The sequence below is a fragment of the Cyprinodon variegatus genome, unplaced genomic scaffold, assembly GCF_000732505.1.
Source record: "Cyprinodon variegatus isolate N-32 unplaced genomic scaffold, C_variegatus-1.0 Scaffold962, whole genome shotgun sequence".
Classification (NCBI taxonomy): domain Eukaryota; kingdom Metazoa; phylum Chordata; class Actinopteri; order Cyprinodontiformes; family Cyprinodontidae; genus Cyprinodon; species Cyprinodon variegatus.
The window spans coordinates 46,152-58,396 of NW_015151415.1; the positions used below are offsets into that span (position 1 = coordinate 46,152).

Here is a 12,245-nt window from a genome sequence, read left to right on the forward strand (position 1 = left end):
TCGACGTTCAACGATGATGAATCAACATTCAGAATCTGTTTTGAGACCCTCCACAGCGTAGAGCCAGGAAAAAAAATCTGTTATGAAAACCTTTATTCTGATCAAAACCTTAGAACTGGACTTTAAGTTGCCTAAATACTCTAAAGAAGAGCAATGAGAAGAATCTTGAAAAACGGAAATAAATGGCAGATAAATAAGAATTCATATTTCCAATTAAAAAACATTAAAGATTAGTATTTAAAATGATTTCAACATCAGTTGGTCTTTTATTACAAAATACATTTATATTCCTGGAATCCCTTTTTTGCTACAACTTTTTAAATTCTAACTTCAGAAACAGAAGCAATAAAACACAACTAAATAACAGTAAAATAATTATTTAATTTCACTACAAACTGAACAAAATTGTGAGGTAAAAGAAGCATGGATGCACATTTCCTGATAAATTCAGAAATGTTTTCTTAAAAACTGATCCTCGGATCATTAAATCTGATGATTTTTTTAATTGTTTTGGTTTCAGAGGAGTTTTATATGAAGCTGAAAATCGGGCTGCAGATGATGCAATGCAAACTATTGTTCTAATGGGTTTTCTGAACATCAAATCTGACCTTCTGATCCAGAAGAGTTTTGGTCTCAAACAAAAAGAAGTTCTGATGTTGCTGTTCAGCTAATTTATCTGTTTAACAGCAGCACCTCCGAGCCTCTCGGCTTTCATCCATAAAAAAAACAAACAGCGAAGCGTCTGCCTCCGTAAGATCCCGGTTCTGGTTCAGTGGTGTGTGACCGGGAACAGACAGATCCCTGTAGCTCCGTCCTCTTTGGGAAAATCATCCGGATGTCAGCTGACCACATGACAACCCGTTCTGCTAGAAGGCACACAGACTGACGGATCTCCGTCCTTGAAATCATCTCACAAACCAAAGTATTTAAATGGACCTTCAGGGAAAAAAACTTGATCAATTCTGCCGTTTTTGATGTTGTTGTTGTTGTTTTTTTTTTTAGAAGCAGCTAAATACAGCTAAATAAAACTTTATATAGAGAAGATTTGACTCTGAAGGCTTTGCTGCCTAATTAATATATAATTTTATGTCATTTGTTTATCGTGAATCTTTCAGGCATTTAGACAGAGATGGTTTCTAAACAACTAAACTAAGTGTTCTTGTTAATATGGCATGGATGATAAACCTTTCTACTGTGGCCTACATGTCTGTGATACTGGTCTAAACTGGAAATCAGAAGATCTTCCACACAAAAACAAGTGACTTCATCCGGAAAAGCAGAGTCAGATGTTTCCAGATGTTTCATAAGCTTGAAGACAATCAGAAAAAAACATGTCTGGGTTCTAACCTTCTGACCCAAACTGTGCTTCTTAGAAGGAAGGAACATTTTTGTTGTTCAGGAACTTCTCAGGAACCACAAAGTTCAACCCTGGTAGAAACTAGTTGGAGCACCAGTGTACCCTCCCACAGTGGGACCAGCTTAACACCAACATGGGCTCAGAGGGTTCTGATGGACCTCAGGAGGCAGGATTTAATGTTTGGTTTGTTTGTTTTTTACTTTTAAAAGAGAAGAATGATTGAGATAAATCATCAAAAGACTATTCATTAAGACAATTATTCTGGTTTATTCACCCCGTTTCTCCTGCATATATCATTTAAGGTGTTGACTGAAAACCAAAAAAATTTATAAAATCGATGAAATCTTATAATTATTTCTTTAATACGCAGACAAATAATAATAAAACATTTTTTCAGATGAATTTATGAATTTCATTTTTATAGTTTAGTGACTAGCATTAACTTTTCACATTATTACAAAGTAAAATATCAACATGATTTTTTTGTGGTGTAGGTACTGTAGGTGTAAATGTGTCACTTAATGTAAATGTATTAATTTATGTATCATTAGACTGATCAACCTATGTATCAGTAGGTTAAATGTTTATTCATGTTCTCTGCACTGCCATTCAGGGATCTGCTGATCAGCTCTGCAGCAGCGATCTGCATACAGGCCTGTAGCTGCACCCCCACAGATACACAACAAAGAGACTTTTAGCAGGAACCAAAGTTAGACACAAGGAGGGGCCCATAGACCCCCTATAGGGACAAAGTCAAAGCAGAGTTTCAGCAGCAGCCTCTTCCTCATACCTCCAGCATAATTTTCATCACAGAAAGCTGGGAGCTAAAAGAGCTTCCCAGGAGAAAGTCGGATCCCTCAACAACACCGAGGGAAAAGCAACAGGGATGCTAAAGGCACATGAAGCAACGTTTCAACCCAGAAATTCCTGAAAAGATGCAAAAACTGGAGCATAAATGACTTCCCTTTTCTAAAACATTAAAATGATTTTCTGGTGAATTTAAAAACAAGGTTTACACAACGTTTTATTTTCACTTTTAACTCCAGCCTGTGGTGGTGAGGAGGAAGCTGAGCTTAAAGGTGAAGGTCGAGGTTCTTCCAAGCATCACCAAGGATCAGAGGAAATGGATTCTGATTGGAAAAAACAGAACTTTGATATAAATGAGTCTAAATGAGCTTCCTCTGCAGGGCAGCCAGACTCTACAACAATGAGGAGGTGAGGCGCTCCTCCACATCTACACCAACTAAAGCCTTGCTTACATTGTATGATTTTTTTGCCCTTTTCGGTCTGATTCTCCAGTCGTGCCAGAATATTTCGATCGGGCCGCCTCTCAGCCTGATCCTACATCATGTAGTGTACAGGGAGTAATGGGGGGCGATAACCCTCTCACAAACACCTCACCATCAAGAATTGTAAGGTCGGGAGAAAATCAAACCTTGGATTTTTCCAGGAATACTTGGAGAGTCACTGAGCAGAGGCTGTGACCTTCACTGAAGATCTCCACCACTGTCAGAGTCTTGGTTTGTTAGTTCCTGTTTTTCTTGGTTTTCCATTTGTTGTCCTCTGCTGCCCTCATGTGTCCTCTTTCCCTTGCTCTGTTTTCTGTCACCTGTTTTCAATCCCCTCGTTAGCTCTCTCTTTGTCTCTGTCCCCTTTAAAAGCCCTCCCTCTTCAGTTCCTGTTTGCTGGATCCTCGTCTAACTTCTGTCTGTGTTCCTCGTCTCTCCCTGGCTTCTAGTTTTGGTTTTCCCCTGATGTCTGCTTGGTTCAGGTGCGTTAGTAGTTTTCTGTTGGACTTTGATTCCTGCCCTTGGATCTGAGAACTTCAATAAACCGACTTTAATTCACCTCTGCCTACTGGTTTCTGCATTTGGGTCCTCCATACAAACACCGCCTCATGACAACCAACATGATTTACCCCCTAATTAAAGTCCAGAGGGGGTTAAAAACAGTCCAAACTGATTTCAAAATCAGCAGAAATGACTGAGTGACATGAATCAGCATCTCCAAGCTGCATCACTTCATCAATCTTTCCATCTTTGCTCCTGTTGGTGATCTGTGTGCTGCTGTTCAGTAAGCTGGTGAGGCTGGCAGGATGTTCTTTGATGCCTGTGATCTATCTAGATGTCTTTTTAAAGTCTGCTGATCCCATGGTTCAATCTAACGAGCACTTCAAAAGACCGACAAATGGAATTACAAAAAATGTTTCTCTGATTCTTTCCAAAATGGATAAAAACCTACAACAACCCTGACATTTCTCCAGACTCCCACATGAAGCTGAAATGGGGATAAACCAGCCTTTAAAATGTATCCCTGTAGTCTGTTAGCTTAAACCCTCAATACAATGAAGAAATATACATATTTAGGAATCAGGCTAAAATCTGGATTTTACATCTTGTTAATTTATTTCTAGAATTAAATCAGTGATGTCCAACATATCTCAGTTTAGTTGTTTAAAATCTATAAATGTGTCCTGGAAATGCAATAGGTCTAATAACAGTTTCAGAATAACAGAGCTGACAAAAAATGGGTAGATAGAAAAAAACATCACATTTCTTCCTTTACTAAACCCCGCCCCTTTTCAGCCACCAATTCATCATGTCATTCAATGACATCCCTGTTTCTTTGTCCTTATTTCCTTGAGTCCCTTCAGTCCACCTTGGTTTCATTACACAATACCTCAACCATGATCAGTTACAGAGGGGACATTTCATCTAGCATCTCTTTAAAATACTTTTATTTTGGTTAAAAATACAAATTACAGCCAATCAAATAACAACTAAACCAGATGTAAAAGCATCCCAGCTTGAAAACATCCGCTTCCCAAGAGACTCTGAGGAGCAAGGACCCTTCGGGGGATGTAGTAGAGGTGTTTTCAGGTGGGAAGGTATGACTAAATGATCTAAGGACCTAAAATAATCCATGCTAATAGATATATAGAACAGTAACCTGAAATATAATTAGGAATATTCAATTGCAGCAGCCAACCCCCAACTGATAGAGGGCAGCACTAAGAGGGGTTTCAGACCGAGTATTGCAAGAACTAGTTTATAGGAAAATGTCTAAATTTTCACTGTAACATAGAGATAGCAGCCTTAAAGGGTAAATCACAACGTTCACCTGCTTTACCAACCAACACCCTCATGATGTCCTCAATCAGGGCTCATGTCAAACTAAAACATCTACAGCTTTTTTTCTCTCAGCCTGTATCTTTTCTAACAGACTGAATTACATTTCTTAACATTGTTTATGCACAATGTTTGTGTCTCTAACGATGTGATTAATTATTTGTCTAATCAAGGGAATCACAGCTCTGCACTTTTTGCACAGCAGAAGCAGATTTTTTTAGGCTTTCTTTATTTATTTCTTTATCTTAAATTCATAAAAATATTTTCAAAACTCTTATTCTTGGTTTCTGAGCATAACCCAGCCTTAATAGGCCTTTCCCTGTTAGAAAAAAAACCCTCTACTATAACTAAGTTGTGCTAGATCGGGCTAAAAGTCTGACTTTTTTAATTTTAGAAAATAAGATAAAAACTTTCCAGTTCAACAAAATGTTTCTTAGTGTTCGGTAAGAACTAAAATGTCTCTACTTTTACTCGTACTCCATTAGAAGAAATCTGGGATAGGGGACAAATATTTTCCTATAATTAAAAGTCTAAACTAAAATTCATTGAAATAGATTTTTAAGAGAAGGTATAAATATACTGAGTTGGTATAAACTGGATTGATAAAAGTAGATTTTCTTTTCTAAATAGGATTAAAGATAAGTGGGTATTACTTGAAAAAGCTGTGTCTTGAAAAGAGCTTTGTTGCAATTTTTAAAAATTTGACAGTTAAAAATCCTATTTAGATTTTTTTTTTCAATGAACAAAACAATCAGCTATCAGTGAATATTAAACAGAAAATAAAAAAAACAACTGTTTTAGATACGTAATGCTAGTTATTGCAATATTAATATGAGAATACCTAGATAAATACTGCAAACCAGTGACAAGGATATAAATCAGCCACTGGAAGTAAATTCTATACTGTATGCAACACATTACCAAGGCGTTAAACTTGTTGAAATCCTCTGATTATGCATCCCTGAGAATTAAGGGAATAAATACATAAAGAATGTGTGTGAGGATGAATGAGGTCCTGTAATCAGAACAAACAGTTCAGTGATTTTCTGCTCCCAGCAGATTCTTTCATGCAACTGCTTTGATTTTCAATCCAGGTCATTAATAACTCCTGAATGAGACAGCCTTTGAACTAGTAGCCAAACAGAAACAAACAAAAAAAAACAACCTTATGATCATCCTCTGGTCGCTCACCTGGTTTCCAGCCAGCAGCACAGTACCTGGAGTCTGACTGGGCCGGTATGGAATGGTTGCCCCCTTTGGTGGAGACTAGAGAGAAATACATGAGAAAAAATGAGAGCAGAAAGTTCATTAAACATGTACAAATATTCATTCCTCAGTTTTCTTTTTATGCCACAGCTTTTTACACTTCAGTACCCGATGCAGAAAGTGTCAGTTTCTGCTACACAACAGCAGGTTTTACTGCATATGACTCATTTTAGTTGAAACATGACCCCCTCCACCAAAAAAAAAAAAAAAAAAAAAAAAAGAAAATCTACTGCTGCTGTGTTTTCTGTTTGCCTTCACTTGGCTCAAAGATGCATTTCTTTGTGTTCCAGCCTGCAGGTTTTCAGTTACCGGTAAAATGAAACAATCCCACTGGACATGCATACGGGCCGGGTGTTTGTGTCCTCTTCATGGTCACACACATCAGAACCGAGGCTGCAGCTCAGTGTCGTTGGGTTAACAGTCAAACTATTCTTTCTCTTTTACTTTTATCTGTATCCTTCACCTCCATCTCAGACGGCATGTTTTCTATTCCAAAATAAATCAAAGACTTGGATGGTTGCTCAGCTCCATTCGGTTTTCTTTCTCTCGGGGTGACTGATGTAACCAGGGAACATCTAACAAACATCCCTGTTTCAATGCATCATTATAACCAGTCATAAACTGGCTTTGCTTCTGTGTTTGGCTCTGAATGTTCAACGTGTTCAGAGTCACAGTAGTTCATAGGGTGCTGGTTGTGGATAGGCAAACAAAATTTTTGCATCTTTTACAGATTTAAGTTCCTCACAAAACACTTAAAAACAAAAGTAAAAAGAGCATCACAATTAATGGAAAGCCTGTCTTTACAAAATGTTTTGTGATCATTAATCATGACAGAGGAATTAAAGCAAATGTGTCACACTCACAAACAGGAACAAAATCAAATAATTAAATCTAGAATAAAATAAATAGGTTTACTTCTATCAAATGTACAATTTATTACCTTCACCAAGGAGGTAATTTTTAGTTGAGTTTGTGAATATTTGTCCGTCCTTTTGTGTACAGCAGAGCTAGAAAGGTTAGGCAGAGATTTGAATTAAAATTTCTCAGTCCAAGGAACAACCATTTAATTTTGGTGATGATCTACATCATAATCCAGATGCAGGAATTTTTTAAAGGATTCTTTAACATTATTTAGCAGAACAAGCAGTTCTCCCCTAAACCAGAAAGTGGCAGCAGTGACTATTGACAGCTTCAGCATCAGACTCAAAAAAGTCCAAAAGCGTTAAACTGAAGAGACAAACACAGGAAAGGTCAGTCATGCATTGCTCAAAGTCTCGATCTGCTGATAAAACAAGAAAGCAGAGGGAATGAAGGTGAGAGCAGAACAATTACCAGAGGCTGCAGACATTTATGCACTTATGAAAGGATTTAAGGAAAATTGTTACCAAAGGTGTCCCTCGTTTCAAGGAACAATTATACAAATTTTGTAATGATCCAGATCATGTGTGAATTTTAGCAATAGGTATAAGTCCCAATATGGGGCAAAATGTTCTGCTTTGTGGAGGTCTGCGCTCTGAGTGCTTTTCTAGTTTACTCAATTCATCATAAAACAATCAAAACTATGAGATGTGTTATAAAATAATTATTATAATAATTCAATAATTATTGATGGATGCATGGACAGTTTATCAACAATACCAAAAATTGAGAAAAACCCTTAATTTCATATTACTTAACCAGTTATTATCAGTACTTATGCACACCTGAGCTAACCTGTAATAGGTGAAAGTAGCTCCTGCAGATTTTCAGCACCACAAATGTGTGGAAAGCGACATAACAGAGATATAAAGAAAGAAGCTATATCTACTAAACGTCAACAAAAAATAATAAAAACAACATTCTACCACAGAGCAACAGATATTTTCACTCTGTGGAAAAACAGCCTGTTCATATTTATCAGTGCTGCAGTTTGTTACATAAACTAGAATTTCTGTTTTCAAAAAAAAAAAAAAGAAATACTATGTTTCTGATGTTTTTCCTCTTTATTGACTGATGGTTGTCATTAAAAGGACAAGTGGACAATTTGATGGAGATTCACACCACAATGGGACCCCACCTCTAAAATGATAAGTGCTGCTGGACAACACAGGAAAAACCTACAGTGGGAAGCTTCCCTGACTGTAATGGTGTTCCAGAATTATCCATTAAACAGGAAAAAAATATGAAGTGATGCTAGGGTATTTAACAAAAGCAGAATTGTTGGATAGATAGGTTTCTATTACTCTAATTTCTGACCTGAAGATATGTTGATACTCAAAGATTCTCTCTCTCCTTACTATAGTTGCATCTATGCCATCTTCTCATCACAATGACTACTGACAGTTTTGCGTGTGAGTTTGCTCCTGATTTAAGACCTGCTAAATATGCAAAAACTGTACTTCCTATCTGCTTCAGGTTTAAAAAGAATCCTACCAAGGTGGGTAAGTGTTTATATTTACATGTTCACCCCCCAGAATTTTGCCCTTTTTGATGATCAGCATATGATATCTGTATAATATATGTGAAGGCAAACCTACTAACTGGATTGCGCCTGCTGCTCTGCTAATTTCATAGATTAATTCTCACTGCTCCCATTGCCTGGTTAGTAGTGCAGCTTGAGAACTATCAAGTGTTTTTATTCATGCAAGTCTTTAGTCGATCTGCTCATAGGTGTCCAGAGGACCAGAACCAATTAAACTGAGAAAGTTTTTTTTTTTTTTTCTGTCCTCCTTAGATTAAAAAATAACTGCCTGAAAACTTGAGATGTTCAGAAACTGTTGGTTCCTTTAAATCAGGAGAGAAAACATGACAGTTTACTGCAGTAAATGATAAACATATATTTCTATTTGTGTGATGATTTCTCATTTTTTAAGCTTTGTTTAACTAATCTTTCATCCATGTAATGCATTGGATTCTTAAAATCTTTTGTTCTCATTTTAAAGCATGCCAAACAACCGTGTTTAGGATTGCTGTTATACAAAGGAATGTTTCCTTAGAATGAACGGTCCTCTGGAGATCCTCTCCTGTGAAAACATTCAGTCTGTCGGGCTTATTCTGCAGTATTTGTTGTCAGCTGTGGTTTCCTGTCAGGTAACCAAAGGCCTCTTTAATGATACTCTGCACTCCAGGGAGATCGAATTCCCCAAACCCTCCTAACATTTTGTGAAGAATGTTTTTCTCATATATTGTTACAAAAACTAGAGATCTTCTGAACATCTTTTCTCCTCCAAAAAATGCAGCTAGAAAACAGCTTTAATGTTCTGCTGATAATGATTTTAGAATAGGTTTTAGCCAGAGCTGCAATCAATGGATAATAACAAACAAAACAAAACCAAAAATGTTACCAATTTCTGTGTAAGAATCAAGTTTAATCTTATGCTTTCTGACTCTGGTGTGTAAATCTGTCTCTAACACAAATATGGAAAACATTTCCTCCCATCATTTTAATAGATCAACTTGAACTGACATTAAAATGTTTCTTTGTTTTCCTAAACTAAGCCCTGCTTTCAGATAACCAGGCTGATAATATCCCATCAAGAAGGAAAAGGCGATAAAAGAATTTCAAATCTGAAGTAAAGCTTTGAATAAAGGGATGAAGCAGCACAGACACTTAAAGGTAGATCAAATCTAGATGAGCTCAGCTGTTTTCTTTTCCATTTTCCCCTGCCAGGTTTGGATGCTTGGAATACCGATGAGCTTCTACAGACTTTGATTTCACTGTTTCCACTTTTAGTTTCCAGTGTAAAGCTCCCCCTGATGACTGCAGCCTCTGATTAATACAACCACAAACTGGAGGTTAGTGTTTCCACTCTGAAGATCATTGGAGAGGTGGAACGCAGCTGAATGAGACTCTATTATGTGATGTTAACAGATATGGGGAAGATAAAGGTAGTCAATAAGTCTCCTGCAGATCTGCTTTCTGCTGAAACATCAGGAGGCTTCAGACCGGAGGTGTCTCTGAAAGCTTTTTCTAATAGTGGGAGAATGGAAACTAACTTGTGTCCAAGATAACAGATTAAATCAGCTTTACTTAATGAGGTCTGACCAATTGTTCAGTTTGTTCCTCTTAATTATCATTCTACCTGTGGGAGAAAACAGCTGAGAAGGACCCCCTGAACCTGATGCTGCCCTCACATCAGCTCAGCGCTATAACGAGCTTCAGCTCCTGTTAAGCTGTCAGCTCATCCGGCTTCTGTTCCCTCATTGTGTTATTTTTGACCACAAAAAGCCACCATATATGACCTGCTCAGCAGCAAACAGCTGAGACATGGGGAGCAACCTGATGGGGCTCTTCTAGAAGAGAAACGCATTTCTATCTGCTGCATATTTCAGAAATAAGTAGCCCCAGGAGTATTAGCCCAGACGGGGATTCAATTTGAGTGAAATGACTAAAAAAGACTGTTTGCCATGTTATTACGGTCAATTAAAACAAACTCAGCTTGATGTTCTGTAGGATCCAGAACATCACCACAGCCTCTTCAATGAGGACAACAACTTTTCTCTGAGTTAACCATTGCCGAGTTTACCTCATGTGCTTCCCTTTTTTTGCAGCACAGAATCAAAATATGAAACAAGCATCAGCAGCTGTACTCCTCACCAGATGTATCTGTTCTTCAATGTGAAATGCTACTTTGTAAAAGTTTCAGACCAGCTAAGTTTTAAACAAAATCAAAAGCCACAACATGACCAATGGTCAACAGTGGTTCTTATTAGATTCTAAATTAAGTTGTTGCATAAAAAAAAAAAAAAAATCAAATTGTGTTCATACAAGCATCAGTGAGTGACCCTGTTCAAATTCTGAGACATTGTGTTTCTATTCTCTCTTGAAGCCTTTGCTCCTTGTTCCAGTCACTGAAAAGGATTTCTTGTCTGCTGAATGAATCCGATAAAAACTTACCTCCAGAATAACGGTGCAGATGAGTTTAACACACTGGATGATGGCATCCTGGCCTCCTGATATCGTCACCTCCCTCTCTGTAGAGTTGGGGAGGAGGTCACCGGCTACCTGAACCTGGGCGCCTGTAGTCTACACACACACAGGTTTAGGTTTACATGTTTCCACCAGAAGAAAAGAAAAAACTTTAAATATAGTTGCACCATATTATTCCAAATGCTTTTAAGTTAAATAGAAGCTGATGAGGCCCAAAAAGTATTATTGAAACTATTCATCCTGACAGATTCATAAAAAGTGGAGAATCATCTCCGTCTGATTGCAGATTCAGCCTGAAGCTGATGTTCATCTAAAGAACAAACTTCTAAGTGAATCCTGGTGTCTAAATGAGTCGCCGTACCTCTCTGATCTCCTTGATCTTTGATCCACCTTTCCCGATGAGGGAACCACACTGGCTTGCTGGGATGACCAACCGTAGGGTGACCGGAGGTTTGCTGGTCACTGTGCCGTTAGCTACCAGAGCTGCCAAGTCCTGAAAAGAAGGGACAACAGGAAGCAGACAGAGTTAAACCCCAACATTTTCTGTTTGGTTTACTCCTCTCCTGTATTAGAGTTCCTCCAACTGTCAATATGGAAGCAAACCGTATCTTATTAACTCTCAAAGTACTCTGTATCTGGTCAGTTCCAGTCCACTCGGCTGTGAACCCTGCAGTAAATACATGCCAATTATAATCAATAAGAGCAAAATTTCTGTGCGACTCAATTCCATGTTTTGCCTGATGCAGCAACTGAATAACAGTTGAGCTACACAAAAGAAAATAAAAAAAATAAATTATGAAGTACGGACTCCCGTAATGTTAAGTAGAATGGTGTGGTATAACAACTAAATAATTCAAAGTTTGTTCTTTTGGTTATTCGGTTCTTTTTTTTTTTTTTTTTTTTACAGAAAATACCTGACCTTCTGTGTTTTTAGTTCACTCATTCTTAAGGTCTGGTCTATGCTCAGACTGCAAAGTAGTATACCATGAATACAATGTTATCATAATATCAGTTTGAGAAATATTTATTGAAACAGGCTGTTTGGAATGCAAAAATTTTTTACCAATATATTCCAGGTATTATTAACCTACATTTCTTCATGCAAGTATAACATTTAGGCATTTGGACAGAGTCCCAGAGCTCAGATTGGACCCTAATGAAGGTTATAGATTGAAAAACACAGAGAATAAGGTGAAGAAAGATTGATATTTTCGAACTGAAAAGTAAAAGTAAAAGCTATAAATAAAAGATAGAAGATATATTAAGGTTACATTTTGCAGAGACTCCCTTTAATAGATCCAAAGTAAAAGAAGTTGAATTCATTCACCAAATAGGGCAGGGCTAGGAGCAAGAAAAAAGAAAAAGTCTCTTCAGAATAAGTTTAATGTATTTGACTTGACCATGAATGATAATACAGTTTCCTGAATTATGTTCCAGATTAACATAATATCAGTTCTGCACAGAGAGGGACAGAGACAGTCACCGATATCAGTAAATGTCTGCTCTGTGTGATTTTATTCAGCACACGTTCTGCTGATGGGCGACTCAGATGAGGCAGCGCTGCTATTTACATTCCGCCTCAACG

At 37.5% G+C, this 12,245-nt stretch overlaps 1 protein-coding gene across 4 annotated transcripts in view; it reads right to left on the minus strand.

Moving 5' to 3' along the window:
• Positions 1-12,245, minus strand: part of LOC107100344 (poly(rC)-binding protein 4-like) — a 50,999-nt gene that overhangs the window by 16,728 nt on the left and 22,026 nt on the right. For all 4 annotated transcript variants that reach the window (XM_015398795.1, XM_015398796.1, XM_015398798.1 and 1 more), the window contains 3 exons: positions 11,022-11,153; positions 10,628-10,756; positions 5,677-5,751 (listed from right to left, as the gene is read on the minus strand). In XM_015398795.1, the coding sequence (XP_015254281.1) occupies positions 5,677-5,751; positions 10,628-10,756; positions 11,022-11,153 (336 nt within the window). The remainder of the gene's footprint in view (positions 1-5,676; positions 5,752-10,627; positions 10,757-11,021; positions 11,154-12,245) is intronic.